The sequence below is a fragment of the Amphibalanus amphitrite genome, unplaced genomic scaffold (genome assembly GCF_019059575.1).
Source record: "Amphibalanus amphitrite isolate SeventyFive unplaced genomic scaffold, NRLGWU_Aamphi_draft 000226F_arrow, whole genome shotgun sequence".
Taxonomy (NCBI): Eukaryota; Metazoa; Arthropoda; class Thecostraca; order Balanomorpha; family Balanidae; genus Amphibalanus; species Amphibalanus amphitrite.
Genome location: NW_024881721.1, coordinates 415,236 through 442,191, shown reverse-complemented (window position 1 = coordinate 442,191; position 26,956 = coordinate 415,236). Strand labels below are relative to the sequence as shown.

The 26,956-nt window shown below is 48.9% G+C and overlaps 1 protein-coding gene across 1 annotated transcript; it reads left to right on the top strand.

Annotated features, from left to right (window-relative positions):
• The first annotated feature begins 770 nt into the window (after window positions 1-770).
• On the top strand, window positions 771-26,440 carry LOC122385643 (type II inositol 1,4,5-trisphosphate 5-phosphatase-like). Its single transcript, XM_043374031.1, has 19 exons — window positions 771-1,153; window positions 4,243-4,495; window positions 5,916-6,053; window positions 13,231-13,355; window positions 13,673-13,800; window positions 14,653-14,829; window positions 15,799-15,961; window positions 17,193-17,371; window positions 17,596-17,689; window positions 18,221-18,348; window positions 19,052-19,187; window positions 19,962-20,141; window positions 20,469-20,565; window positions 21,149-21,286; window positions 21,554-21,651; window positions 22,044-22,224; window positions 22,587-22,714; window positions 22,981-23,098; window positions 23,372-26,440. Exons 2-19 carry the CDS (start codon window positions 4,252-4,254, stop codon window positions 23,506-23,508), a joined length of 2,589 nt encoding a protein of 862 aa, XP_043229966.1. The 5' UTR covers window positions 771-1,153; window positions 4,243-4,251; the 3' UTR covers window positions 23,509-26,440.
• Window positions 26,441-26,956: the final 516 nt, after the last annotated feature.

The following is a 26,956-nucleotide window of genomic DNA, read 5'->3' as shown; positions in this document are numbered from 1 at the left end:
CATTAGCCCTATGGGCGTTGCATGGAAAGAATGGGACCAAAAGTCGGCAGTCCACATTCCTTTAAAATTGAAGGAGGTACCTACCTATATTCAAGAGCTGGAAGACGGCCGATGGCCTTGACCTGGCGCCGATGGATGAGATGTGAGTCGTGACAGCCCTGGCGGGGTACGCGACACCGGCGATACCTGCTGTTTTTGCCGTTTGCGCTAGCCACCGCCAACCATCGCGTGCCCGGCCTCGATCACCACCGCCCCGAGCCGCTCGGCCGACCGTGCTGACGCACATTGCAGTCAACATCGCAGTAGGAAGCAGTAAGCACAACACTGTGCCGGCGCGTCCGTCAATTAGGACGGCCACACAGCCGGGGCGAGGCCCAGGGGTGCCTCCACTGGACTCACAAAGCACCGGTCAGGGGTCAGGCTGGAACGACAGCCCGACACAACAACACATGTGTCGCATAATACAAACTAACCGGTATCGTATAGCATAGTGGCGAAATCAGACCGCGCTATGTTTTCCAGATAAATTAGGAATAGTTATATCTGTAAGAAGTAAGAACCTTAAAAGACATAAAAACATAAAGATATAAATCTGTTGTACGATTCAAAATAGCATGGACAATAACCTAGCCGAGCGAACAAAAAACTGTCTTGACTAGTTGATGTTTTAGGAAAATTTCCTAATTTGGTATCAATTTGGTATCATTCAAGTGTACTCATTATGGCGTGTTGTTGATAAAGTGGCGCAGATATTCTGAAGTGTTTTATTAGGAAAGTTATACAAAAATTACGTCACTGGTAACATGCTGATTTTGTGTGAGAAATGCTTGCTTGTTGAAAAATTGTACGCAACGATTGGCCATATGCATGTTACGTCATAAATCTATTTGAGGAGCCTAAAAGTCAGTCAAAATATAGAACAAAATTCTCTGTTAGGCTGCGTGGCTGCGTGTGTGAAATGATTCTTGATTCTTATTGTTGGAGAGGGATCATCGGATGGGGGCGTGGGATGAATAATATAGGTGGATTATTTCGCTGCTCGGTTGGACTTACATGATTAATTTCACAGTTCCAAAATTAGGTCATTATTACATTACCTAATGGTTCAAGGCTGAGACTGAATTTGTAGGTAGATAGTGGCTAGATTTTCAAGGTAAGTTGGACTGGCCGAGTGTGGAGCATTAATTAAATGAATACAAATAGTGATACTGCGAGACATGTGGAAAATTTTGTTTCAGTAGTCTACTGTTTGACTATGTTGCTATTGTTTGCATTTCCTCCTTAAATTCAGTAGGCGGAACTATGGTCAAGCGTACCCATTTTGGGAACGTATTTTCGTTCCCATGTTTGGGAACGATAAACCCAAATATGGGAACGCCATGTAGGCATTATTTAAAACAAGAAAAAGAACTGTTAAATGACGTCCAAAAAAATATAAAACGATCGTGAACCGCCTGATAGTTGTCTCAATATTGTTGGGAAAGAGTTTGATATTGTAAGGCCCATCGTAGTTTCAAATCGTTCCCCTATTTCTAAAGCAGTCCATCACCCGGGCCGCGAGCCCAAATTTGGGAACGCTCTCGTACACTGGCGCTGCAAGCGTTCCTTATTATGGGAACGGCGTACCCAAAATTGGGAACGATTTCACCGACGCCTTTCAGGGGCTCTTTTCATTAACAAGCATCACGTCCAACGCCGCAAATTATTGTTAACGCAACAATCATCAGATGACCTTTCCGGCAAGACCGTTGCATGTTTCGCCCGGTCTTCTGCGCTTTTATTCCCGTCGATCGCTTTTATTCCCGTCGATCTCGCAGCGGGCACGCCCCCCTCTGCAGGATTACGTAATCCACAACGCTCAGCGATGTTCAACAAGGTCTTCCATACCTATATCCACCGTCCGCGCCGAGGGTGGAGACATGTCAAGCACCTGTCTGCTAATCACCGAGAGTTGACGAGCACAAGAAGTATCCAAAAATGGGAACGCTGAATATGTTACACCCTCAAAACACCTAGTCCCAATGAAAATCTAGTTTTTTCCTTTCTTAATGAGTGTAAGTGGCAAAAGGCCTGGTAGGATGGGCACGAGGAATGATCGAAATCAGCATAAAAATTATAAATAAGCCACACAGAGCGACCTATATCAGAGAAATTCCCCCCAAACGATCATGCTTAGAAACGCCGAAGACAAAAACCACGCTCATGACGCTGCTTATAAAACAACGCTAAACAGCTAGCATCCAAATCAAATATGTCTTTCAGGGCTGATAAAATACAGCTGAATGATTTTAAACCACTGAAACTGAATTTACAACAGTAGTTCGGTAAAATCACTGACGTTCCACGCGGTCGATCGCCCCGACACCAAAAGTCAACAATATTACCTCGGGACTGTCCGCGTGTTCGCTTGCATATGTCAGCATCTGGTGTCGCTAGAATGAAACTTCATAACCAGGCGAAAATTATTATACTTGACCTCAAAATGTAAAAAATGCTTCATTTTCCTTAAAATTGCATGTTAAATGTCGTATAACCCATATTTCCACCATTCTGTCATATTTAAAAAATCATTAAAAATATCATTCCACGGTCAATTTCCTTGTTCCACGGTCAGATTAAAGATAACTTTATGGAGATTTAGTAGATACTTAAATCAGCGTGCACTTTTTTGAGACGTGATGCACTTTTGAGTTTTAGTGGGCGAACGGCCGAAAAATTGCCTTCCGTTCTCATAAATGGGAACGCCCGTTCCCATATTTGGGAACTCCGTTCCCAAAAATGGGAACGTTCCTATATTTGGGTACTCATGACCATAGTTCCGCCTACTGAATTCTTAAAATTATGCTAATTGATTTTAAAAGTATAATCCATTTCGTGCTAATCTTAGAAGGTCCATTATGTTCCTTCCTTTTAGGTTCTTATTTTGAAAATTCCTGCAGTTCTTATACATGTTTTCTTACATGGGTGTTACAGCTTATATAGGCATTCTCTTCCTTGTTCAATATTTTGTTTCCTGAAATATCAGAGTGCATGTAATCACATAAACAAATATCCCCTCTGGCCTCTCCTGCCTGGCTGCACAGCATTAGAACCCAGGGCCAAGACCTCATGACCTCTGACCCTACAGCCTACATGGTCAGAAGAGTCAACTGGTGCCTAAGGACGCACTGCACGCCAGCCACCCAGATAGCCTCTGCAAAGTGTCTCGCTCATCATATACTATGGGCTTGATTCATTCCTGATTCTGTGTTTCTGATCACTCTTGTTAGATGGTCCACTTTCAGTGATGCGATAGGTGTTTCCAGGAAATTTGTGGCCAGAATATCCCAAACAGCAGTAAATGAGGTTTTTGTTTAATATCTTAGAAAGCATTTGGCATTCAATGATGAAATTCCACAGTCTTTTGGTAAATTTTCATGGTACACATACTTTTAGAAGTTTGGTTTTGTACTTATGCCTTTGAACTTGATATAGGGCCAGATAAAACTGAAAAAGAAAAAGAGATAAGTGCTTTTCTGGAGAGCTGTACATGTCCAGACAACAGAAAGTGGTTTTACATGTTTATTGAGTGGCATAGGGCCTGGATGCCCTCTAAACATAGGTAGCTCATTGCATTTTACCTAGGACCCACCAACCACCTTCATAGGATCAGTGCAGCTGTATGATATTGAGTCTTGGGTTTCAACATTTTCCAGGTAGATGGCTATGTGGTTCTTTTCCATCTGTGTATGTGGTTCTTTTCCATCTGTGTCTGGTGCTGCCCTGTTTTATCAATTGATGATCTGTTTAAGAACATTGTTCAGACAGTAGGCATTCCCCAGGCCCCAACCTCACTGGTGCTGAGCCATCCACCCAGCCGCAAATTGTCCTCAGGTCACATGAACCATCATAAGTCACTGTAATTACAGATAAACTTAGTGTCTAGTGATGTTTTCTCATCATTCTGCAAGTGGCAGCCAAGGGTCAGCTTTTCAAAAAGTACAAATATGCTAAATATTCAAAAGCAAATCTTTATGTGTTGCTCTTTCCTGAAAATTGCTTCATTTACATAAGCTACATAAGCTGAGAAAAAGTTCAGAAATTTTACAGCTAATTATTGATCCAATGAAAAAATAAATCCAACACAAGTTCACAAGTTTTTGTGAGCTTGCTAAGTCACTGAATATGGCGTCAGGTGTGTGTAATGTATGTTCCCTCGCCACATTTCTCAGTTCTGACACCTTTGTTCCTCTGTCACCACAGGGTCCCAGCATGGACCCGACAACAATGGTGAAGAAGCTGCTGCTGTCGCCGGAGCGGATCGTCTGCTGCCTGGAGGCGCGGCTGGCCGGCCCGCCCGGTCTGGGGCCGGGCGCGCGCCGCATCCTGGCGCTCGTGCAGCACGCCGACGGCCGGCAGCGCGCGCTCTTCGTGCTGGCCCACTCAGTGGCTGGAGGCACGGAGGTGGATATCGAGACCGTGCTGCCCGTCACCAACGACTTCATCTGTGGCATCGGTACGGACCGCGCGCCCCGGCTCCGCCCACTCCGGTCGCTGGACCGTCACTTCTGATGTGTGATCTTGCCAGTTTACCAACATGCCAGATGCTGAGCTTATGGTCGATGGCCCCCGATAAGCCAGCTGACAACAGAGTTTTGGGCCATCAAAGCTTTCCAAAGCCAAGCTTTCATAGCAGTAGAGAGGACAGACGCCCATATTGTGACGCCTGACGGATATAGTTAGATTGGATTCAGCATCTCCTGGTTGGATCCTGGGGCACACCTGCTTTGGTATTGATTGGAATCGATTTCATTTATTTGTCTACGCATGTCTACGCTAAGATGTAGCATTATCGATACTGAACTATTGACATGCTAGAAGTATCAAATATAAAAAAACTGTTGCTCTGCAGAAACCTGGCGTTATTCTTATCTTTAACCCGCCTCCTGACTTGCCAGTTGCCAGAAATGCATTGTTGCATTAGGAATGCGCCAACGCCGCTCCTCCATTATTCATAGAATCACCACCACATCTAGCCAAAGTAATTACGGAAATGCACAGTCCACCCTCGTCATTCGAGCACGTTTCCCAGGCTCGTCGTGGGCGCGTAATGGCTGTAGCTAATTAACGAGGAGGCGTGTCAGCGAGAGGGGAGGACCGTGACTTCATGGCGTGGTTTGTGAGGTCATGTATGGACCGCAGTCCGGTTCCGAACAGAACACATGCCAAACACCTTTGCCGATATTCCTTACGCTATGTTTCAGAACCTACTTCGGGTCTCCCATCGGCCGTATCTGTGGACCTTGAAACGATTACACCGCTTGGTCTGCCGTCGGCATGACCCAGCTGTGCCTCAATCCCTTCCCCTCCCCTTTCCTGCGCTCTACTTCATTTATCTACACATTTGCCTCCATATCGCCCCTTCCCTCTTCCTCCGTCCTCATTCCCATCTGAAACCTTACAGCCAGTTCTGACACGACGGAGTCGGAGGGGATTAATGCGGGCAGACTGTGTGGCGACCGGTCCGTTAATGTTTTCATCACGCCAGAACGGGGCGGGGCCGCCGACCTTCCGCCCACGAGTGTCAACAGCTGCCCTGTCCCAGCAGTGTTCGCGGCAGTGCCAATCAATCACTGTGGGTGCTTACTTATGGCAATTTTGGCCCTATAGACATACCACGGTACACGCACACGAGTCTGCGTGGGAGCGGTATGTATCAGGCTATCACGCTGTACTATATGTCACGCAACCTTTTTTTTTGCTGGTTAAGAATGAATCAGTTCCCCCTTATTTTGCTTGTCTGTCATTCCTTCATGTCGGTATTCATTATGGTAAATTAGACATTTCTGGGCACTACTGCCTTACATGGACTCATTAATCAACAGCTTCCATCAATCGTTCTGCGTATCTCTCACGGCGTCTCGTGTTCTTTCCAGACACAAACGGCCTGGACGAGTCTGACTCGCACCTATACGTCCGTCTCAAGTCTCCCGGCGGCGAGCCTGTGACGTTCGCCTTCCCGCAGGGAGACATCACAAACTCGTTCGTCGAACAGATCATGATGTCCATCGAAGGTGAGTGCTTTCCCGATATTTTTTTCGATTCATGTACTGTGCCATCTCAAGGAAAATGGCTATCATTTGGTTCTCCGCGAAATTTCGTCATAGCATTTACAGGGTGTCTCACAAAAAGTGTACACATTTAAAATGAAGATATTTCAGCATATAAGCACGCGCTCACGTCAAATTCAGGCTTAAATTGAAGCTTAGCTCGTGCAAATTCATTTGACATACAATTTGTTAGTGAGAGTCATGAGACAGTTAAGTGAAGAGGAAAGGAAAATAATCGTGAAATTTTACCTTCAAACCGGTTCCCTGGTATTGACTCAGAGGAAATTTAGGGCTCATTTCCCTACAATAAGAGAGAAACCGCCGGCCAACACAATAAAACGGCTTACTGAACATTTCTTGGTTCACGGAACAGTCGGAAATCAAAACACTGGAAACAGCGGCCGCAAGATAACTGCCCGAACACCTTTGAAAATCGGACAAGTCATTCGGCGAGTTGAGGAAAAGCCTGGAGTGTCCGTGCGGCACCTTGCGCAACAAGTTGGACTCAGCCGCTGTTCCACGCATCGGATTCTTAGGAAGGACCTGAAGCTTAAGGCATACAGGTTATCAACATCTCAAGAGCTTTCCAAGTCTGATTGCCTACAACGGTTGGAGTTTTGCCGTTGGTTTTTAGGGAAGTGCTCGTCTTGCCCCAGTTTCATCGGCAACATTTGGTGGTCCGACGAGGCACACTTTTACCTTCACGGCTTACCTAATCGTCAAAACCACAGACACTGGGGCAAACACCCGCCAGAGAAGACTTTGGAAGTCCCATTACATTCTCCAAAAGTGACGGTCTGGTGCGCGCTTAGCGCCCAGGGCATAATCGGACCGATCTTCTTTGAAGACGGTGACGGAGAACCAGTGACGGTGACTTCAGACCGTTATCTGGCAGTGTTGAAGCGCTTTTGGCGGTCTCTCAACAGCAAGTGCGCGGACACCATTTGCCTGCAATGGTTCCAGCAGGACGGCGCTCCAGCGCACACGTCAAGAGCCACGCTGGCCTGGCTGACCGAGCGCCTGGGAAGCCGGCTGATCTCCAGGCGGGCCCCCCACAGCTGGCCACCCCACTCACCCGACCTCACCCCCATGGATTTCTATCTATGGGGGTATCTGAAGGATGTCGTGTACGTGAAGGCGCCGCACACGCTAGACGAGCTCAAAAAGGCCATCAGAGGAGCCATACGCGGGATAACCATGGAGACATGCGCCCGTGTAGCTCAGGAGACCATGAGGCGCGCCACCACGTGCGCTGAGCGCAAAGGCTGTCATTTTGAGCATCTAAAAAAATGAGCGCATAGCTAGAGTATGGGAAACTGATTTGGTATGTGAATATAAAGACGTGCAAATGATATGCGAATAAATTTGCAAGCTTTGTGCTTTCCAGCGATATTTGTGTTTTTTACGTATGTTTTTAACTTACGGAGCTATTCACAAAACAAATATGTACACTTTTTGTGAGACACCCTGTATGCGTGCCGGGGGCTTTCGATTGTGACTTTGTGCGATGCTAATGGAGTTTCTCTTCTGGATTGGTCTCTTAGTGAGTCCCATCGTCCACCTCATCGGGCGCCGCCCATCTTCACCCGCTCTCCACTCTCCGCTACGGCCCACCGTCCACCGCCTAAAGCCCACCGTCCACCGCTCACCGCCCGCCCCACCCGAGGTCGATACGCCGGTCAGGTGCCCAACACGGACCGGTAGCGCGGGCACCGACTCCCACGGGACCCCGGTTCCCCGCTCATGAAAATTTGTGTCCCGCTCCCTGGCACTGACGAATGAGGAGGCTGACACGGGCGTGGCACAGCACGAATGTACGGACAAATCGATTGGGATATGGGGCATTACTACGGATACGAATATCGATACGAATATGGACGTTGATGTGTGTACGGCCAGCGGTACATGATTGCACGGATGGCATGGCCTATATAAACCTACGTAAACATATTGTATGTACTGCAAAATGGAGAGGTGAATCAGAGTATAATGGATGTTGGTAATCAATTTGTTTCATGACATTCGATCAAGAAGTGCTCGCTTTGTCCGTTGTCCGATGATGTTGCTGAACACATCTACGGCATCTGTGTGTTTCCGTATCATAAATTTATCTCCACGACTCGATGGCCTGTTCCGTGGAAGCACGATATCCAATTCATTGACGGGCTATCGCTGCTATTCCTGCCGCCTCTGGGCTCGCTGGCAGATTGCTAACGATGTCGTAAATCCTTCAATCGGTCGATGGCGGTGCCGTCGCCGCTCCGGCGCCCGCCGACCAGGTGTGGAGCTGGGCGGCGGACGGACGGCGATTGAGAGGGCAGATGGAGAGAGAGGGAGGAGATAGGGAGTGTGCCGGGGGAGGAGGGGCTGTTCAGAGACACAGCATCTTTAGAAGGGAGGGGGAGGGGTCCATTCGGATAAGGTGGGGCTAGAGGTGGGATCATTATTTAGCATTTTAAGATTTTAGGAAGCTGTGAATAGCTGGTCCGCTGTCTGAGAAATATCGTGAATTTCTTCATCGTAGATAGTTAGGCGCAGCGTATTTCCGAATATTTTTCTGGTAGAAGCCGGGACTCGTTGGCTTACCAGCGTGGGAATGAACAATGCGTATTTGACATTGGGATAGCTCTCATCCATATCATCGTTTTTCAGTGGCATTATTTTGCTTCTGTGTTTTCGCTAGGCGCCAGTTCTGAACTCTATAATTAAGCCCTCGAGTCAGCGGCAATCAGCGAGCAGTCATCAGAGCGAGTGTTGACACTCAGCCGTCCTATCGACCCATATGCTGAAGTGTCTATCCACCTGAGCGCAGCCTCTGGAATGAGGTAGCGACAATCTCTGGTGGCGGAATAGAGCCCGGCACGACCAGCGAGAGGTGTAAACCATTTTCGGGGACAGACGGAGAACAGACATATGTGTGATGCAACACTTCCGACGATAGCGTGCTGCAGCTGTGCATAATTTGCAGCTGTGGGTCCGATATGTAAAGCTTTTTGCCTTTTCGGTAGTGTTTCGCACTCGGATTGCAACCACTTGTTGGGCATTCAGCACACCAGTTGCAACAACGCTTCATTAAACAGGACACGCGTTTGCGACTATTGGAAATCGTCAATGACTTCTGGTCAAAAAGTGTTGAAATATAGGTACCGTAAAATGGGGTGTTAAGGGACAGTTTTGAGGTGTTTTGTTATATAACTCAAGAAGGGTTGGGGATAGAAGCATCAACTTGTCAGCATTTTATGTGGAATTTGGTGCTTTACATGCTTGATACATTACAGTTTTGAAAATATATACATGCATATTATTTTTTATTATTTTTCATCACTGTCCCTTAGCACCCCAATGTGGGGTGTTAAGGGACACCTATATTATTCCAAGAAATGTTCATCAAATGCCCACAATTGGGGTGTGAAAGGGCACACAATTTATTTATTGAAATGTTTTGCATATTCTGTCACAAAACGAGTCAGGTTCATTCACCACTAATGGCCTTTTTAGCCAATTACATGTAATGCAGTTTATGCTTCTGGAAAATGTGCTTATTATAAGGTAAACAGAACTAAAAAGTACCCTTCTGTCATCAACAAAAACTCATTTTGAAGCTATTCACTTGTCATTATGTTGTCCTCTTTATTTTGGCCTTTTTATGATGACATCACGTTAACCTACATCAGACCTCATTGACCCATCATTGTAAAAGAGAGTGTTAAGGGAGTTTTGAGGTGTTTTGTTATATAACTAAAGATGTGTTAGAGATGAAAGCATGAACTTGCCAGCATTTTGTGTGGAATTTGGTGTTTTCCATGCCTACTGAAAGAAAACTTTATGAAATTTTATTTAGATATTATTTTTTATGTTTTCTTCCCTGTTCCTTAGCACCCCACATCCACCTCAAAATATGCATGTGTCCGGAAAGGAGGAAGAGGATGATGAATGAATGGGTGGATTTGTATAAGTTTTTCAAGAAGCATGTGCGATACATGTGACAATACACCTATGCATTCATTTTACCTGTACACCTACCAGTTTATGTTAGACACACAGAGTTTTGGAGATGTCTCAATTTTGTGAAAATGTAGCATGATTTTCAAAACCATTTTTGAACCAAATCACTTGCATGAAAAACCATGTCATTTTGTCCTATAGTCAAGAACAAAACAGTGTCAACTACCACACTCAAGTTTTTATTTAACCTTCTCAAATTAGGAACTTAACATGACTCAAAGTTTTTCCCACGCAACTGTCCCTTATCACCCCACTGTCCCTTAACACCCCATTTTACGGTACTCAGCTATTTTGCCTTTACCTGGGCATTTGGGTTATCCGAGCCGTGTTCACGTAGCATGATGACGTTATTCGTATGAGGTTTTTCATGGGCGCATTATAGTGTTCACGCCGTTGACGCACTTTTAAAACAAGACAAACTGTTGAAGATTATTTTTGTCTTTCCTAGGTAATTCAGAACCAACATCGGTTTGTGTCAGCCCATTGCTGGTTGAATTTCGTGGAATTTTCTAGAGTTCGTGTCGTGCTTGAATAACACTTACCATGGCTAATTCCAGCCCACATTTTATATCGCCGGCTCCTTGCGTACAAAGGCTGCACATTATCCGAATGCGTAGCTAGCTGACCCGTGGGTGGGCAGTTTCCTCTATACAATGCGTGACGACTAACCATCGGTGTGATAAACTTTCCTGAATGGAACCCTCCGCTCGCTTAATAATGACCGGCAGGCTTGACATAGTGCTCAGGTCTTGGCTTTGGTGCCATTTTCTGATTTATGAATCGGACGGTAGCGGTGCTCGCCTGGGCGGGTTACTTCGAGTCGCGATTTATGGTTTTGTCAACGCTGACACGCATTGGAGTAGAGCGGTACTGTTATGACGCCATGTTGACGGTATTGCGTCAGCATTTGCCATGTGTAACTCTGTCCATAGAACACAATGCATTCGTTCATTGCCACTTCACAGAATGACCTTTGTATGATGTGGCGAGCGATCTGGGATCAGGAATTGTGTTTCCTGTGCGGAGGCTCAGGCGGCGGGGACTGGGTCTGTCTCGAAGTTTAAGGATGTGAGACATCACATGGTTGAGGGAGTTTGACCAGTGGCGACTTTAAAGGGGTTTAGGCTCAGACTGGGGAAAGGGGGAGGGGACTGAAGCCAGACGCGGTATCATAAGCGGTTTGCGTCACTTGGAACGGGAAGTGCTGATTCCGCTTCTATTTTCGGAACTCTGCTATCGGTCTAACCGGTTGTTTGTGATGGGAATGCCGGCAGCAGCGTAGTAACCCCACCAGTGAGATCATTGCGCACGCCCTATGTATTGGATATGCTCTGTTTCATTATGTGTGCTTTTGACACCCTTTGTTATTCCCATAATTTTTAGGCTTAGCCGTTCCGATTAATATCTTACTAATTTTGAGTATGTACAGTGTACACGAATGTCTCAATTTCTACGCTGTCGATGTTTTTAGCAGTGCACAACCTGATGGAACAAAACCCGTACCTACTGGCCTCACATATATGTATGTGCGCTTTAACCCGCGCCCCACTGGGGGGGGGGGCTATTTATAGCCCCCCCCCCTCCCGTTTTTCTGCAATAACTTTCAAACCGCTTGACGTATCGACGCCAAACTTTCAGTACCTTAGGCTGCATCAATTTGACACCTTGTGTCAAAATTTGAACTTCGTACCTACTATAGGTCGGCCGGAAATGACGTCAGAGTGACGTCATGTTCGGCCGATTTCGACGCAAAACATTGAACCACGGCAATCGCTCCCAAGAGCTCAGTTTTTAAGCTAGATCCAATTTCGTTGCATGAGAGGACTCAGAATAGACTGCGCTATCAAACTGCTATCTCTGATTTTCGAAATTTTGAAAATTTTGAATATTTTATATAATAATAACCAAAATTTATATTTTTGCGTTTTTTTTCAAACAGTTTTTGACTTTTCGAAAAAACCGGAATATATGTGATAGAACGCATTATTATGACTATCTCTAGCAAGTTTTAGCTAAATATCTTCAAAAATGGCCAAGTTTTACGCATTATTGCAAAAAATTCACAATTATTAATTTTTCAAATCAATTTTCCAGCACGTATTTGACATCGTACGCCAATATAAATAGCACTATCGTGTTCCTGAGCTCAAACTGCATCCAATAGACACCTTTTTTGTTGAAAAATTTTAACTTCAAAATTTGACCTTTTTTGACCTGAAAGTGACCTAACATAAGCTAAATTCGACTCAAAATGACCTCGAATGACATAGACGACATCAAATTCGAAATCTCTGACCTAAATGGACCATAAAACATGTGTCACGTGACCGACGCATGATATAATATTTTCGTGACCTGTGATGACCTGACCTTGACCTGAAAATCAAAGTACAAGTTTGGTACCCTCAGGGTAACTAGAGCATCTGTTCCCGAGTGTGTGATCCAAAAATGAGCCTGATCTGACTTGTAAGACGGCGGCCAGAGCCCAAAACGTGAACAAGCCAAAGTGCTAATAATTTTTACTTTGACCTGACCTGTGACGTCATCGGTGACCTCGAGGTCAATGAAATTAGGTTTCGCTCGACAGTTTTTCCGGGGCTATCAGACGCCGTTTGAATTTTGACGATCGGCCCAGTAGTTTCGGAGTTAGGGGGGGGGGCTATGAATAGCCCCCCCCCCCCCAGTAGGGCGTGTTATACGCAGACCCCAGTGGGGCGCGGGTTAAGACCGTTTACCGATAACCATTAGCTCTATCCGATGGCACATGACCTAACGGTCTGTGTGTAGTGGCGCAGTGGAGGACGGTGACCACCAGTTCGGCTGGGTGACCTGACCTGTGACCTGAGACCCAACCTGACCTCTTTGTATATTCACCAGCGGCTGCCTGCGGTGACCACCAGTTCGGCTGGGTGACCTGACCTGTGACCTGACCGGTAACCTGTGACCTGACCTGGCTCCCTTATTTTCATCAGCGTTGGAGGGCGGTGACCACCAATTCGGCTGGTTGACCTGTCCGGTGACCTGTGACTGTGACCCGACCTGACCCTTCTGTATGTTCCAGCGGCGTTGGGCGGTGACCACCAGTTCAGCTGTGTGACCTGACCTGTAACCTAGCCTCTCTGTACCTATGTTCCAGCGGCGTTGGGCGGTGACCACCAGTTCAGCTGGGTGCAGCAGTACCGGGAGAGGGCGTCCCGGGCCTCGGACAAGGAGCCGTCCCAGCCGAACCAGCAGACCAGAGCACACTCGTCTCATGCACAGGTCAGATCACGGGCTGCGCGCTGGAGTCTGGACGGCAGATCACTGGCGAATGATGGACAAGTTGACCAACGACGGTGAATTTTCTGTTTTGTAGCAATAGTTTCCTTTTTACATGGGACAATTTGTCGGTACAGATATTTCCTCTCCTGTACGACAAATGTCCTTGTTTGCAACCGTAAATGCTTCACCTCTGCGATTTTTGATGTTCCATTTCTTTTCAACGGGATCAGTGGATTAAAGTCTTTCGCGCCGTATCATCTTGGTCCACTCACGTGTGAATGTCGAATGACCACATCCACCCTCTCTTCGTGCTCCAGTCTTCAGAGCTGGATGCTGGTCCGCGGCGGGCCTTCTCGGCGGGCGCCCCGGCCACCACGCGCGAGACCCAGGTCAAGTTTGAGATGAGTCGGAAGGAGGAGGCCTACACAGACATACACCAGTTGAGGTGAGATGAGCGGACAGCGGCAAACGAGGGATATCGATTAGCTGTGTGGATGAACGGCCAGATGAGTAGGACGTGGAAGATGAGACCTTCAATGTGTACGTCGTGTGGCGTCAAAAAATTTCACAGCTGGATAGGTAAATAAGCGTCTGTCAAGTGAAACTGAAACATACATTTTATTTCCTAATTATGGCTGTTCGATAATCAAGTTAGTCTCATGAAGCATGAACATGAACATTAAAAGCATGAACGGCGTCTCATCCGCTAGATAGCGTCTGGCTATGGTTTATGATAGGTCGGATAAAGGACGTGACATGTGGTATAGTTGAAGCCTAAATGGCCTATATGACCCGGCTGTAAAAGAAATGATAGTGCTAAAATGTAATGTTCATTCACATTGCATGGCAACCTTCCCTGTATCGTATCGTCCTACCCGGTACTACCCGTGTTTATCGTCTCGGTATGCTGCATACCAAGTCATGGTACGGCAGCCTGATTGATTGACTGCACGTGCCACGAGCGGCTCGCTCTTTCCTCCACAGCTGTAGCTGTGCCGTTCCCCACCTCATATATGTACATGATTGTGTCCATACAGTGCTTGCTGTCTTGTCAGTATGTCACAACTTTTCCCACCACTTGCACTTATCTCTCAATTATTTGCGTGATTTTGCTTATCCTAACCCAACCTACATTTACATTTCCCATCTGAGTTGATCGTTCGGCACTTGATCGTTCGGCTTATGTAACATGACCTGTGACCACAACCGCGTATATCTAACCTGATCGATGATCTTGCAAGTTGGTCTGACCTCTGACCCAGCCGTATGTATCTGACCTGACCCGTCACCCCGCCAGAGTGCTGTGCGCCACGTGGAACGTGAACGGCCAGTCGCCTTCACCGGACGAGCCCGTGTCCGACTGGCTGGCTTCGACCGCCGAGCCGCCGGACATTTACGCCATCGGCTTCCAGGAGCTGGACCTCAGCAAGGAGGCCTTCCTGTTCACCGAGTCGCCCAAGGAGGACGAGTGGCTGTGAGTAGAGACGATGGTGGCGGATTGGGATTAGGGTCTGCCTCGATCGCTTTCTTAGGATGGGCGGCTGCCTATGGAACGAGGCTGATCAGTCTCGTTTCACAGGTTGACGCTCGACAATATGGGTAGAATTGGATCTGCTGGCCTTGGAGATATTGTGGGAGCACGTGACATGCGGGACTGGGATATTTTCAAGAACATTCCAAATTGTAATGAGATGCTGTCTCGTCCTGTGGTAATCACCTCTGTGAACTATCGAGAGCGGATGTCCTTTGTGGAGGACACTGATATTCACACACGGTGTCTTTGACCTGTGTTGAAAAGTGTGACCTGTTTGGATTGGAACAGCTTAGAACTTGGAAACGAGTTCTCCTGTGATGTTTGTTTGGTTACCGTGTGTAGCCTGTGACGTCTGTGTGGCGTGATGAGTCCTGGGCCGATTCAGGTGAAATATGAACCATTCTGCAGTTGCGCCTTGTAATTCCAGTAAGCACTGAGCTGTATGCACGGCAATGACATGTGTCTTTTGACGATAGTTTCACGGGGAGGATTAATGTGCGATACGCTACGGTGACAAGACATGCTAACGTTGAAATTTGCCACGCATCAAAGGCAGTTTGAACGGGGTGGAAGTCGATGCAAGGCTCTTGAAGTATGCTTGTTCATATTGTTAGTGATAAATGGCTTCCTCCGTCGCATATAGAATAGCCAAAGGCACGTGTCTTGTATTGCCCGGACTAGGTTTTGCGTGCATGCATACCAACACTCAGCTATTGCAAGCGCCATATGCCGTCTCACCATGCTGTGACTTGTGCGGATCAGTTTAACTTCTTCCTCTATCCATTGTATTCTGCGTTTCGCTATATAATAATCTCGACTATGGCCATCTCGAAACGCGCATTAGAAAACCTCTGTACTCTCTGCCGACACCCACCCTCACGCTCTCGCCCTCTCTCATCTGCCCTACAGGACGATGGTGCTGACCAACCTCCACCCACGCGCCTCCTACCGGCGTGTGCGGCTCGTCCGGCTGGTCGGTATGATGCTGATCGTCCTCGTGCAGGAGCGGCACGCCGCCTACGTGAGAAATGTGGCTGCCGAGTGCGTCGGGACAGGCATCATGGGAAAGATGGTGAGTAAGGGGTACACGCTCGGGGTTGGTTTTCTTTGTTGGTAGGGTTAGACCCTGTGGGTCTAGCGAGATCTTTGTAGAGCGGGGAGGACGGTGGGAATTAGGGGGAGTCCCTGGTCTGGGCGGCCACCCTGGGGCCTGGCGCGCCGCCGGGGTCGGGGGTTGAGCCCATCAAATGTAAAGGCTACCCAGCTGCTCGGCTGTGACTGACCCGTAACCCCGTTCAGGGTATTCTGTAACGTGCTAGACGGGATTAGCGGGTGAATGTCGCGCTCAGGGTTGCTGCAATTGGTGGGGTTTCGTGTGGACGGCTGGTGTTGGTCCGATGTTAGCCGTGTAGTTTATATGTAAGCTACCGTTTTGCCGTCCCTGACCCGGTTCGAAGTGCGCGTTTGGAGCGCGGTGTCTGACGCATAGCTCTGTCAGTGGTTGCGGGACACGGCACGTTTAAACTGTGTGGACACGGGCGCTAGGCAACCGCGCCGCCCGCGCTGGGGACATGAACCTTAATTGCTCCCGCTCTGCATTTTTCTGATCGCGTGCCGCCGGTGGCGCTGTAAAATCCTTAATTGTCCGCCCCATCGCCTCCACATGTCATTTCAATGTATGATCGGCATAACACGATCGCCTCTATGGCTCCTGAAATCGCCATTTAAATTCAAGTGTATGTGAATGGCGAGCGCGTATTATTATTTCTTAGCATTTATCGTCGCAGAACGACGTAAATATTCCAGTGAACGATCACACATTCCGGCGTGGTTCGTCACCCGTCGGCCTTCTGAAGTACTTTGTCCTGGGCCATCACAATGCAGCTGATGCATCCTCATAGTTACAAAATAACAACAACAACAATAACAACAACACGCATCCAGGCTGATACGTAACATGCGTTTTGTTTTGTCCGTTATCGACCTACATAAGTGTGGCATTAAACATCATTGGCCGCGTATGTGTATGCTGTGAAGTGATGTTTTCTCACTTTTCCTGGGTACTTGAGTTTGACCTTCACGTAGAAGATGCAGTGTGCCCACTTTTCTTGATCTTATTAGTGTGGTCTTGCGTCTCAAGGCTGAATTTAACCCTTTTTGAGCGTATTCTTGCACATCTCATGAGTGGAGTAGTTCGACATCTCATAACTCTCGACAGTGAAATAATGTTGATTCTGACCAAGATTTTCACGTTATACCACTGCAAAGTGTAATCTGACCCGTCCCGCTGTCTCCCCTCTCAGGGCAACAAGGGCGGCGTGGCCGTGCGGCTGGAGGTGCATTCGACGTCCATGTGTTTCGTAAGTGCCCACCTGGCCGCCCATGTGGAGGAGTACGAACGCCGGAACCAGGACTACGCCGACATATGTCACAGAATGCGCTTCAACGCGCTCGTCTCGCCAAAGGCCATCAAGGACCACGAGTAAGGCGACCGGGCGGAGCGGAATGATGGTCTTGGCGTGGAGTTTTACATCGGTGGAGGACCTGGGTATTGTTTTTCGCTGATTACCGTGGTTGGATTTATGGCTAGCCGTGTTCTTTGGTGTTTTGTAGCATCGTTCTTTGGTTATTTCATTGGACTGCATCTCTGTCTCTCCCTGTTTCTGTGGTGTGATTTTAAGCCACTGCGCCTTCTCCCTCCCTCAGTCAGGTGTTTTGGCTTGGAGACCTCAACTACCGAATCACTGACGTGGACGTCGACAAGGTCAAAGAGATGATCGAACGGGGAGCCATGGAAAAGGTCAGACTCGGACGCTTTCGAATGTGTTACCTGACAGCCTGGTGTAAGCCTGTATTTGTTCTATTTACAGCATGTGTATTGATGTGACGTTGATGCCAAACTTTAAATTCCACACACATTATTATGGAAGGATGCACGTTGTGCCATCCTTCCACCCTCATTACAGTCCCATTTCCTACTTCAATTGCAAGGATAATCGACCCATTAAGCGTCTAATGTCGAGTCTCATTGCCAAGTCTGACGTCATTTCTGTGTTTGCGATATGTCTATGACAGTTTCGGCTAAAAGTTCAACAGTAGTATTAGTAAACAGTGTATGCTGTCAAAACTCCATTTATCATCTGCCTCGAGATAATTGTTTTGTCAAATGGTGTATAAAATATTGCCGCCTGGCCTGGGCATAATTGTGCACCTTAACCGCACCGTGCTATCTTTATCTCGGAATCGTTGGCGTCTTCACGTTACTGTCTGTACCGGAATCAGCTTACAGCTAACACAGCGGTACTCACCCTAACGTCGTGTCGGTCGGCAGGTGATGGAAGCGGACCAGCTGCGGCTCCAGATGGCAGCCAGGCGGGTGTTTGACGGCTACCACGAGGGCACGGTAACCTTCCGGCCCACGTACAAGTACGACCCCGGAACGGACCTCTGGGACTCCAGGTACGACGCCAGACTGCGAGTGGTGTACTGTACGGTACGACTGGCGTACAGTATGTTACGACAGTGGCACGAGCCTGACATGGAGGATTTGACGGCGTCGTATACCGGGGTGGCCATTTCCCAGGCAATCACGTTGATCGAACAAAAGCCCGTCACGGTTGGAGAGTTGATTCCGTTGTGTGAGGTTTATTGCCGGGCTGTGGTGCGCATTCGAGGGAATACCGGGTACTGGACTGGGGCTCCACGGTGCTACGGCTTATTGCTGATGGGAGGCTCGACCTTTGAACCAGGCTCACAAGTAGTAAAGGTTTGGGTGGTCGACCGTTAAATTCAGCGTGTCGTGCTCTGATTTAATAGCAGCTCGTGCATAATATTATGCGTGTGTTGTATGCGGTCCTGGACGACCCAACAGCTGACGATCAACTGCGCGACAGGGGAGGCATTGTGTTTCTGTCTGTCCCGTATACTCTCGTACTATCTCCTTCTTCCCTTTACTGTCGTCCCTCTCCCTTTTCCGACTCTTTTTTTCTCTGATTCTCTCTTCATTCCCTCTACTCGTTTCCTCTATTGTCTCCTCCTTCCATCCCCTTCTCGTCACGCTGCCTTTCTGCCCTCTACCACCACTCTCCGCAGCGCTCCGCTCCCTCCCCCATCCCTCCTCATCTGATCACCCCCTCCTCTCTCCCTCCCGTTTCGTCGCCAGTGAAAAGAACCGCGCGCCGGCCTGGTGTGACCGCGTGCTGTGGAAGGGCGAGCGAATACGACAGCTGCACTACACCAGCCACCCGAGTCTGAGGCTCAGCGACCACAAACCCGTCACGGCACTCTTCGAGACAGGGGTGAGTTGATGCGGCGGGCAAGTTGGTGTTTGTCTGAATGGCTTTATGGGGTTACATTGGATAATGAGACCATAGGCTGGTGTGGTGAGGTTTAGTGTGCGCAAGGCAAGGCTGACGGCATTGTTTACCACATGTTGGGATTACTTGCAACATTACCCGCTCGGCCTCTCAGACTTGGGTAAGATCAATTTTTTTGCGAATGAATGGCTGTCATGTATCGTCCTACGCAGTTGTGCGCAATTGTCCACCCCGCCGCTCTTTGCTGCGTCACCCCTCACCCCTCCCGTTTCAACTGGACAAATTGACTGCACCCGACTCACATCCTGCTGGGTTATTGCTAGCGATGCAGTGTCGGTGCGGGCAATGACTCCCACGGACTTACGGTGTGACCTGGCAGAGACTTGAACACCTCTGGTGACCTGACGAAGTGTACCACGACGATTTTATAATTTATTTAACCGCTGGTGATCTGTTGTGGCCGTGTGTGACTGCTAGTGACTTGAAAGTGATGTGATGACCTCTGGTGTGACATGACAGTGACCTGTCACGACCGTATGACATGAACAGCTGAGGGCTTGTCGACCAATGCTGGGGTCTGATTTTGACCCTCCGACCGCTGCGAAAACCTGCTCTTGACACTCTGTCCCCTGATGCATGAGCTTGACCATTCCGACCTTGCCATAGACAGATGTCAACCCTTTGACCCCGATACGACCACACCATGACCCGGTGACCCCTGATGACCTTACCTTGACCTTCACCCTCCTCCCACAGGTGAAGGTGATCGATCCGACCAAGTACCGTAAGATTTACGAGGACATTATGAAGGAGCTGGATAAGTACGAGAACGACTCTCTGCCGCAAGTGTCGGTGGACACGACCGAGCTCATCTTCGGCACGGTGCACTTCTTCGAGACCAAGACGCAGACGCTGACCATCACCAACACTGGAAAGGTGAGGATGGGACAGGGCGGGCTGCAATGTGCTTTTTTGGATAGAAGAGATGACGTGTGCTGATGTTTTGAATGGACGATGTTTAGATGAATATTGATGTTTTCAATGCGGGTTCCATAGGCTACTCGTCTAACGTTGTTGAATAGTTAACTCAGTTCTTATTGTAGTCCACTTATACGATTCACGACTTCATTGTGGAAGCTAGGTACACTTTGTTATGCTGTTGCATTTATCCGCTTCAATACTAGCTGTTGGTGCCCCTACTATATGATAATGCGCAGAGTCCTGATACCGCCCGACTTTGTGTTTCTTCTCTGCTTTGTTCAGGTGGCGGTACAGTATCGGTTCATCAACAAACTGAACGACACCACGTACTGCAAACAGTGGCTGACGGTGGACCCGCACTTCTCAGTCATCATGCCGGGTCAGTACTCACAGCTGGGTAAAACGTCACGTGATCACCCGCCTGGGGTGGCGTGATTGCAGCGCTGGGTCACGTGGTCACCGCACTGGCTATCACTTGCTCACTCAGGAGTCACGTGGTCACGGCGTTAGGAATTTAGGAATCACGTGCTCACCGATCTACTGATCGTGCGACTGGTGATCTGATCACGTGTTTTCGTGGTGTGATGTTCGTCGTCCAGTCGCGAGGGTGCTGTTGTGTTGATTTTCACGTTTCCAATCACGGAGCGTGCTCGCCAGTCACGATAGGTTCGTAGTAAACCAGTTGGCCATTGACACATAAATTAAGCGGTATAAACGGCGGTGCGATGTATGCATGAATGAATCATCATTCGACAGCTGCTTCTACTGATGGGTGTCTTTGGAATTCACGGATATGTTGTTAGTGAATACCGATTTTCTGAGACTCTGGGGGATGAATAGGATCGTTACTATTTTCACCGTGTAATTTGTGGTATCAGGTGAGCGATGTGAGGTCTCCCTGGAGGTACGAGTGGACGACTTCCTTCGCATACTCTTCTCACTGAGTGATCTGTTTGTATCAGGTGAGCGATGTGAGGTCTCCCTGGAGGTCCGAGTGGACGACCGGACGGCGTCCAAGCTGAACACGTGCCAAGAGAAGCTGTATGACATCCTCGTACTGCACCTGGAGAAGGGCAAGGACATCTTCATCACCGTCCAGGGTAAGCCTTCCATCCGCTCCGCTAGGAATCAGCAGTGAAACGCAGCTGATGCTCTCTGAATGAACGGAACTTGGATCCTTTAATGCTGATTTTGCATCGCGATCGTCGCATATCCTGTGTATCCGGAATCAAGATAACTAAACCTTGAAAGAATAGCGTATTACCTTGCTCGACCTCGCTTCGGTGCGTGTCAGTCGTGTGACTGTTAGACGTTCCTCCTCTCCTACCGCCGACTGACGCTTGCCCCTTTCTCTGTCCTCTGTGCAGGTGACTACGTTCGCAGCTGTTTCGGCGTCTCCATCAACGCCCTGGTGCACATCAAAACGCCGTTCGCCGAAGTGCCCGTCTCACGGCTCCTGGACCTGGTTAGTTTGAGCAGCTGACGCCAGGCGGCAGTATTTGCGATGTGACGTCGCCACAAGCGGTGACTGGACAGTGCAAAGGCTGCTCGGCTTGTTTTGAAAAGCTGAAGGGAAAATTTATCAGAAAAGTATGATGAACTTTGGGTGAATGATATTGCTCGTTTCTCATTCATGCATTAACTCAATGCCTAGTGCCTACTCATTGAATTAATGACGTGTTTAGTCACTTTTCACCTTCCTTGATGCGATGTTCGCTCTTTTCATCGGAGGGCCCTTGATCCGACGTTCTCTCTTTTTTTTCATCGGAGGACCCTGCCGGATAGCTGCCACTGCACCATGTGTCCCTACTGGTTCTCACTCCTGATCCTCTGATGTATGTGTTCTCTGTCCCTCAGGAGAGCGCGTCGCCGAAGGAGCTGACGCACAACCCGTACGTCATCCCCAAGGAGTTGTGGTTCCTGGTGGACCAGCTGCAGAAGCAGGGTATCGGCAAGGACCTGTTTGGTCAGAGTGGTCTGCCGGCCGAGATCTGCCGCATCAGGGAGGCGCTGGACACCACGCTGCCCGAGACACTACGTATCCTTACACGCTGGCGGAGGACCGAGGAAGGGCAGAGAAGGGCGCTTGTGGGACTGTTTTGATTGCGCTGGTTTGCTGAAAGGCTGAAACGTAATGATTTTTGTTGGACAGACTGGGAGCACTGAAACCCTTGTCCAGGCTGGTCCAGGACCTCTTACACCGTAGTGGTACTTATAGTTCACTTAACTCAGGCGGAAGAGAGCCCAAAGCTCATAGGCGGAACATACCACCCGGCTCGCTTCCTTACGTAGGTAAGTGTAACATTCCAGAGTGTAACATTCCAGAGTGTTAGTCTTTCTGTGGTCTCTGTCGGCTCCGGCCCATCTCTGTGTGATTTCCTTGACCGCCGCGGTACACAGCTGGCAGCATCCACTCGGTGGCCGAGGCGCTACTGCTGTTCCTTGCCAGTCTGCCGGAGCCGGTCATACCCAACAGCTACGTGGTGCAGTGTATGGAGAGCTCCGACAACTTCATACAGTCCAAACACGTGAGTTGATAACACGCCGAAACACCGTGACGCTCGTAATTTGTGTCCAAGGTTGTGCTTTCTAATTCCATGTGGTCAGCGCTCACTGCTCAGTGGATAAGTGATTTTTGTTAAAATCGAAATGTGTAGTGTATTACGCTTCCGAACCCTGAATACCTCACACGGTCGATGCCAGCAGCTGCAGTACAGCGCACTCGACTGTCGCCCTAAGCATTCTCAATGCTCCCGTCATGAAAGTGTCTGACGTGTTCGGCGCTGCTCCCCAGATCGTGTCGCAGCTGCCGCCGCACCATAAGAACGTGTTCACGTACATCTGCACCTTCCTGCGAGAGGTGGTGGACAAGACGCCGCCTGACCGCGGCGGTCTGGAGCCCACCACACTCGGTACGACCCTGTCCCCTGGAACAGCGATCCACGGGGAGGGGAGGGAGGGGCACTGATGACAGGGCGGGGACGGCTCGGGTGGAAAGTTTGACTCCATGGAACAAACTCCTTGTACTGCCTTGTAATGGTTCACATACCAAGTTAGAATTTACTTGCCAGCTGATCAAGTGATCACCTCGCACTTGCCTTGATTATCCGTAACGTCTTAAATGTCCAACTGTGCTAAACATAATCAAACCTGCGGACGTTATAACTCATCGTCTCTGCCTGCAGCGAAAATATTCGGCGGTGTTCTGATCCGAAACCCGAGCGCTGCGTGGCAGCAGCGGAACAACATGTCGCTGGAGACGCTGGATCGGCGGAAAACCACCTTCGTCTACCACTTCCTAGTCAACGAGATCGACATCTGAGCGCGCTGTCCAACCGGCAGGGCTGTGTCGTCTGCGTGCGAGCGTCAGCGGTGGCAAAAGGCAGGTAGTGGGCCAGACAGGGCGGACCGTGGGCTAGAGTAGCGGGCCGCTGGCTTATCACTCGGTGATCTGACCGATGGTTTTGATCGGAGGTCTCTCTGCCGCCAAGACCGGCGCCATCGCCCGGCCTTCAGACCTGAAAGCTGATGGTTTAGAAAGGAAGGTTATCGGCTGATTACGGTACGGTTCCTGTCCTAGATGAATTGGGTGCCCCTCCCAGGGTAAAACAGATAAGGTATGCACTGTTATGTTTTGTTGATCGGCCAATCTCGGTGAATACTCCGTCTATCCTTGATTTGTTATGTTTTAGTATCTTGAATGATGTTATTATGTGCTACCTCGTTATTGTGTATCGTTAAACACCTATGTTTCTGCTGTCAGGTATGTTAGAAGGGATCTGACTTTCTCCAGATTTGTTATTTTAACCACTTCATTCCAATAATTGAGACGCACTGCACTTCCTAATTGACTGTCTGATTCTAGGTATGAATGGGAGTGTACGCATTGTTTGTTGATGTTCTGCGTGAGAGAATTAACGCGCTGCCGTGGCCGTCAGGGCAGCCTGACTGGCCGTCTGTGGCTATATCTTACATTGATAATTGATATGATCGTGGTGTTTTGTGTATAGTTGCTAACTCTGCCCAATGTGACGGATACAGTCTGGTTGGTATGAATTGCTTTGTTGATGTTGATTGTCAGCAGACCCGACGCACTATTAAACCGTGCCGAATCGTCAAACACCGGTATGCGGTCCCTGTTTCCCCTGCACAGGCTGGTCATGCTCTCTCACTGCACACACTGCACACACAGCACACACACACACACACACAAACGGTGAACGCTTGCTGATCCTTAATCGTGACGATTTAAACACGCGGCGAGAGCCCCGACGTGTCATGTACGCCGTACAGTACTGCCTTCTTCCGATGACTGGTGTCCCTTGAAGTGCTTGGGGTCCCTTTTCAGTATTACCACGAATTCGCGAAGGAGTGTGGCATGGGCCCAGTGTTGTCTGGTTCTGTAATCTGTTCGTGTTGTGCTGCGTCGTCTGGGTTCATTGCTAGGGATTGTTGTAAGCTTGGTTGAAGAGCTCGTCATTTGCCTAAAATGAAGGTCAGATTTATATAATTGATGCCAGTAAGTTTGTCACTACCTATATGATAGGCTGGTTATCTGGGCAAGCAATGCCATCTTAAATTTGAGCAAATTGAGTATGCTGCATCTACGAATATAGTCCCAACTGATGTAGCTTCAGAATCAAATTATGGTCGTTCAGTATCACTGGGTTGTAAAACCACAATGTTTATCTGGATAATTGGTGCTACGACTTAAAGTGAATATTATTTATTTTTTAGACTGATTTTAGTATGATGCGAGTTGTGTATGTTTAAGTCTAAAGAGACGTTCACTCTCCAGACTGATTTTCAAATTACGAGCGGTGAATACTTATTATGGGGCGGTGATTGTTAACATCGAACGGAACCGTGCGTGTCATGTACTGGGTGTCCTGTCTGGCAGCGGGTCAGCTCTGTGTCGAGGTCGGCTGCTGGTGTCACAGGGCAGGACAGGTCGGCTGCTAGGTCACGGGGTGGGACGGGCGGACTTTTGGAGCCACTATTTTTGTACGAGTCTGGTCGTGCAGTGGCGATGCTGTAGCCTGGATCGTATCGGGTTCTGTGTGGTTCTGTGGACTTCGAGTGGTGCCTGCCGAGGCGGAGCTGGTTGTAGTGATTCCTGAGGGATTGCTTAGTATGATCAGACACCGTCCTGCTTGAGGGGCTGACGGTATTGTTAGGACGGAACGGGACAGGGTAACAGCTGTTCTGGCTAGTTCGCTCTGTGTGTGCCTCTGGTAGACAGCTAAGGCTTGAGGGGTTTGTTGCTAGGCTTCTGTGACTTGTGGACATTACTCCTGTGAGGGGTGAAAATGCTGAACCTCGGACGGTGTGGCGTTGTACTCGACTGCGTATGTCGGGCCCATTGTGTTGTTCTGTTCCCCTCCCTCACACCTTTGTTAGCTGTGCTTGTCGTCTTCCTGTCCTTAGGACTATAATGTGGACTGTCATTCCTTCCTGTCCTGTTCACGGCACACACTGTACTGTGGTTCATTCCTCCATCTGGGGCGTTCTTCGTCTGACGAAGAATTCGCATCCACCTCGGCTTACCGTCCCATCCTCATCTCGTCTGGCTCATGCCATGGGATGTGACCTTAGCTGACCCATATCGTGACCTTTGACCTCCACTGGCCGGTCATAGAGCTTAGGGAGTGTCTCTGTTAACTGTTTTACCGTCATATCTCATTGCACAAATATCCCTCACCTCGCCACTCATACTGTTCTCAAACATTACCTGTTAAATATGACCGGTCGCTAACAAAGTTGACTCCAGAGCCCTATCGACTCGCCCCGCCCTCTGACTCCGATATACCGACTCAGCCGACTCACAGTCAACTCAGGCACACCACTCAGACCCGACTCACACAGCACCAGTCCCTGCATCAGCGCCAGTCCCAGCACCAGCGCCAGCGCCGTCGTCACCGCACTGGGTGTCTCGCCGCCCGGCCGGTCGTCGTTTCTGTTGTCTGACACGCCCGATAGATGGCAGGCCGGTAGCCCAACCCGCCCGTGACTGTGAGGATGATTGTAGTCTCCCAGCCCTGTTGCACTCGGCTGTATCGATTGATGTTGAGTGCTCGGTACATGATTGATAAACAACGATGTTGGCCGCTCGAACTTGGAGGCCTGGCGGGTCATATCAGCTCGGACTGCCTCCACCTGACTGACCCGGGGTCAAGGTCACGTCGGAGAGTCATGATCGTGATCGCTAGACTGCCTGGAGTGATTTGACGATCAATAAAATGTATTGTCACATATCTCATTGTGTTCGCTTTTGAGTCGGTGTAGAATACGAGATGGCATGGTATCAGGAGTAACGTTTCAAAGCCCGAACGCTGGAGCGCCTCGAACCGAGCACTCTTAGCAGCGTCCAGCTCTGTGGCCTAACGTTCTCCTACTGAGCTAGAGTCGGGCTCTGCAAATGGCGAGTGCTAGTTTGCTTATTTCTGTACAGTTCAAACACTTTAGTCCGGCTTTAATTGCGAGGTGTTCCATTGGGAAAGCCTTATAGTGCGGCTTCTTCCACTAAGTTGAATGTAGTGTCTCGTTATGCATCGTACCTGTACCCAAGGGCCGTCCAGGCTTGTATATGTAAAAGACGTCACCGCTGACGAACGTAGGGTGGTCAGTGGGCAGTGACAGCGTAAAGCCGGTGTGATAATGGCGCTTTATTGCAGCAGCAGCAGCTCGAACCGAGGCCGCGGCGCGCAGTTCGCGCGCCGGCCGGCAGGTGGCAGCAGGCGCGCCGCCGTGGAAGACCAGCACACAAACCC

What these genes read in the sequence shown, in the direction of transcription:
- LOC122385643 (XM_043374031.1), top strand. Translation starts at nt 4,252, where the DNA reads ATGGACCCGACAACAATGGTGAAGAAGCTGCTGCTGTCGCCGGAGCGG. An exon ending in AACGGGGAGCCATGGAAAAG is followed by an intron (nt 17,690 to 18,220) that starts GTCAGACTCGGA and finishes GTCGGTCGGCAG; the next exon opens with GTGATGGAAGCGGACCAGCT. An exon ending in TCTCACGGCTCCTGGACCTG is followed by an intron (nt 21,652 to 22,043) that starts GTTAGTTTGAGC and finishes TCTGTCCCTCAG; the next exon opens with GAGAGCGCGTCGCCGAAGGA.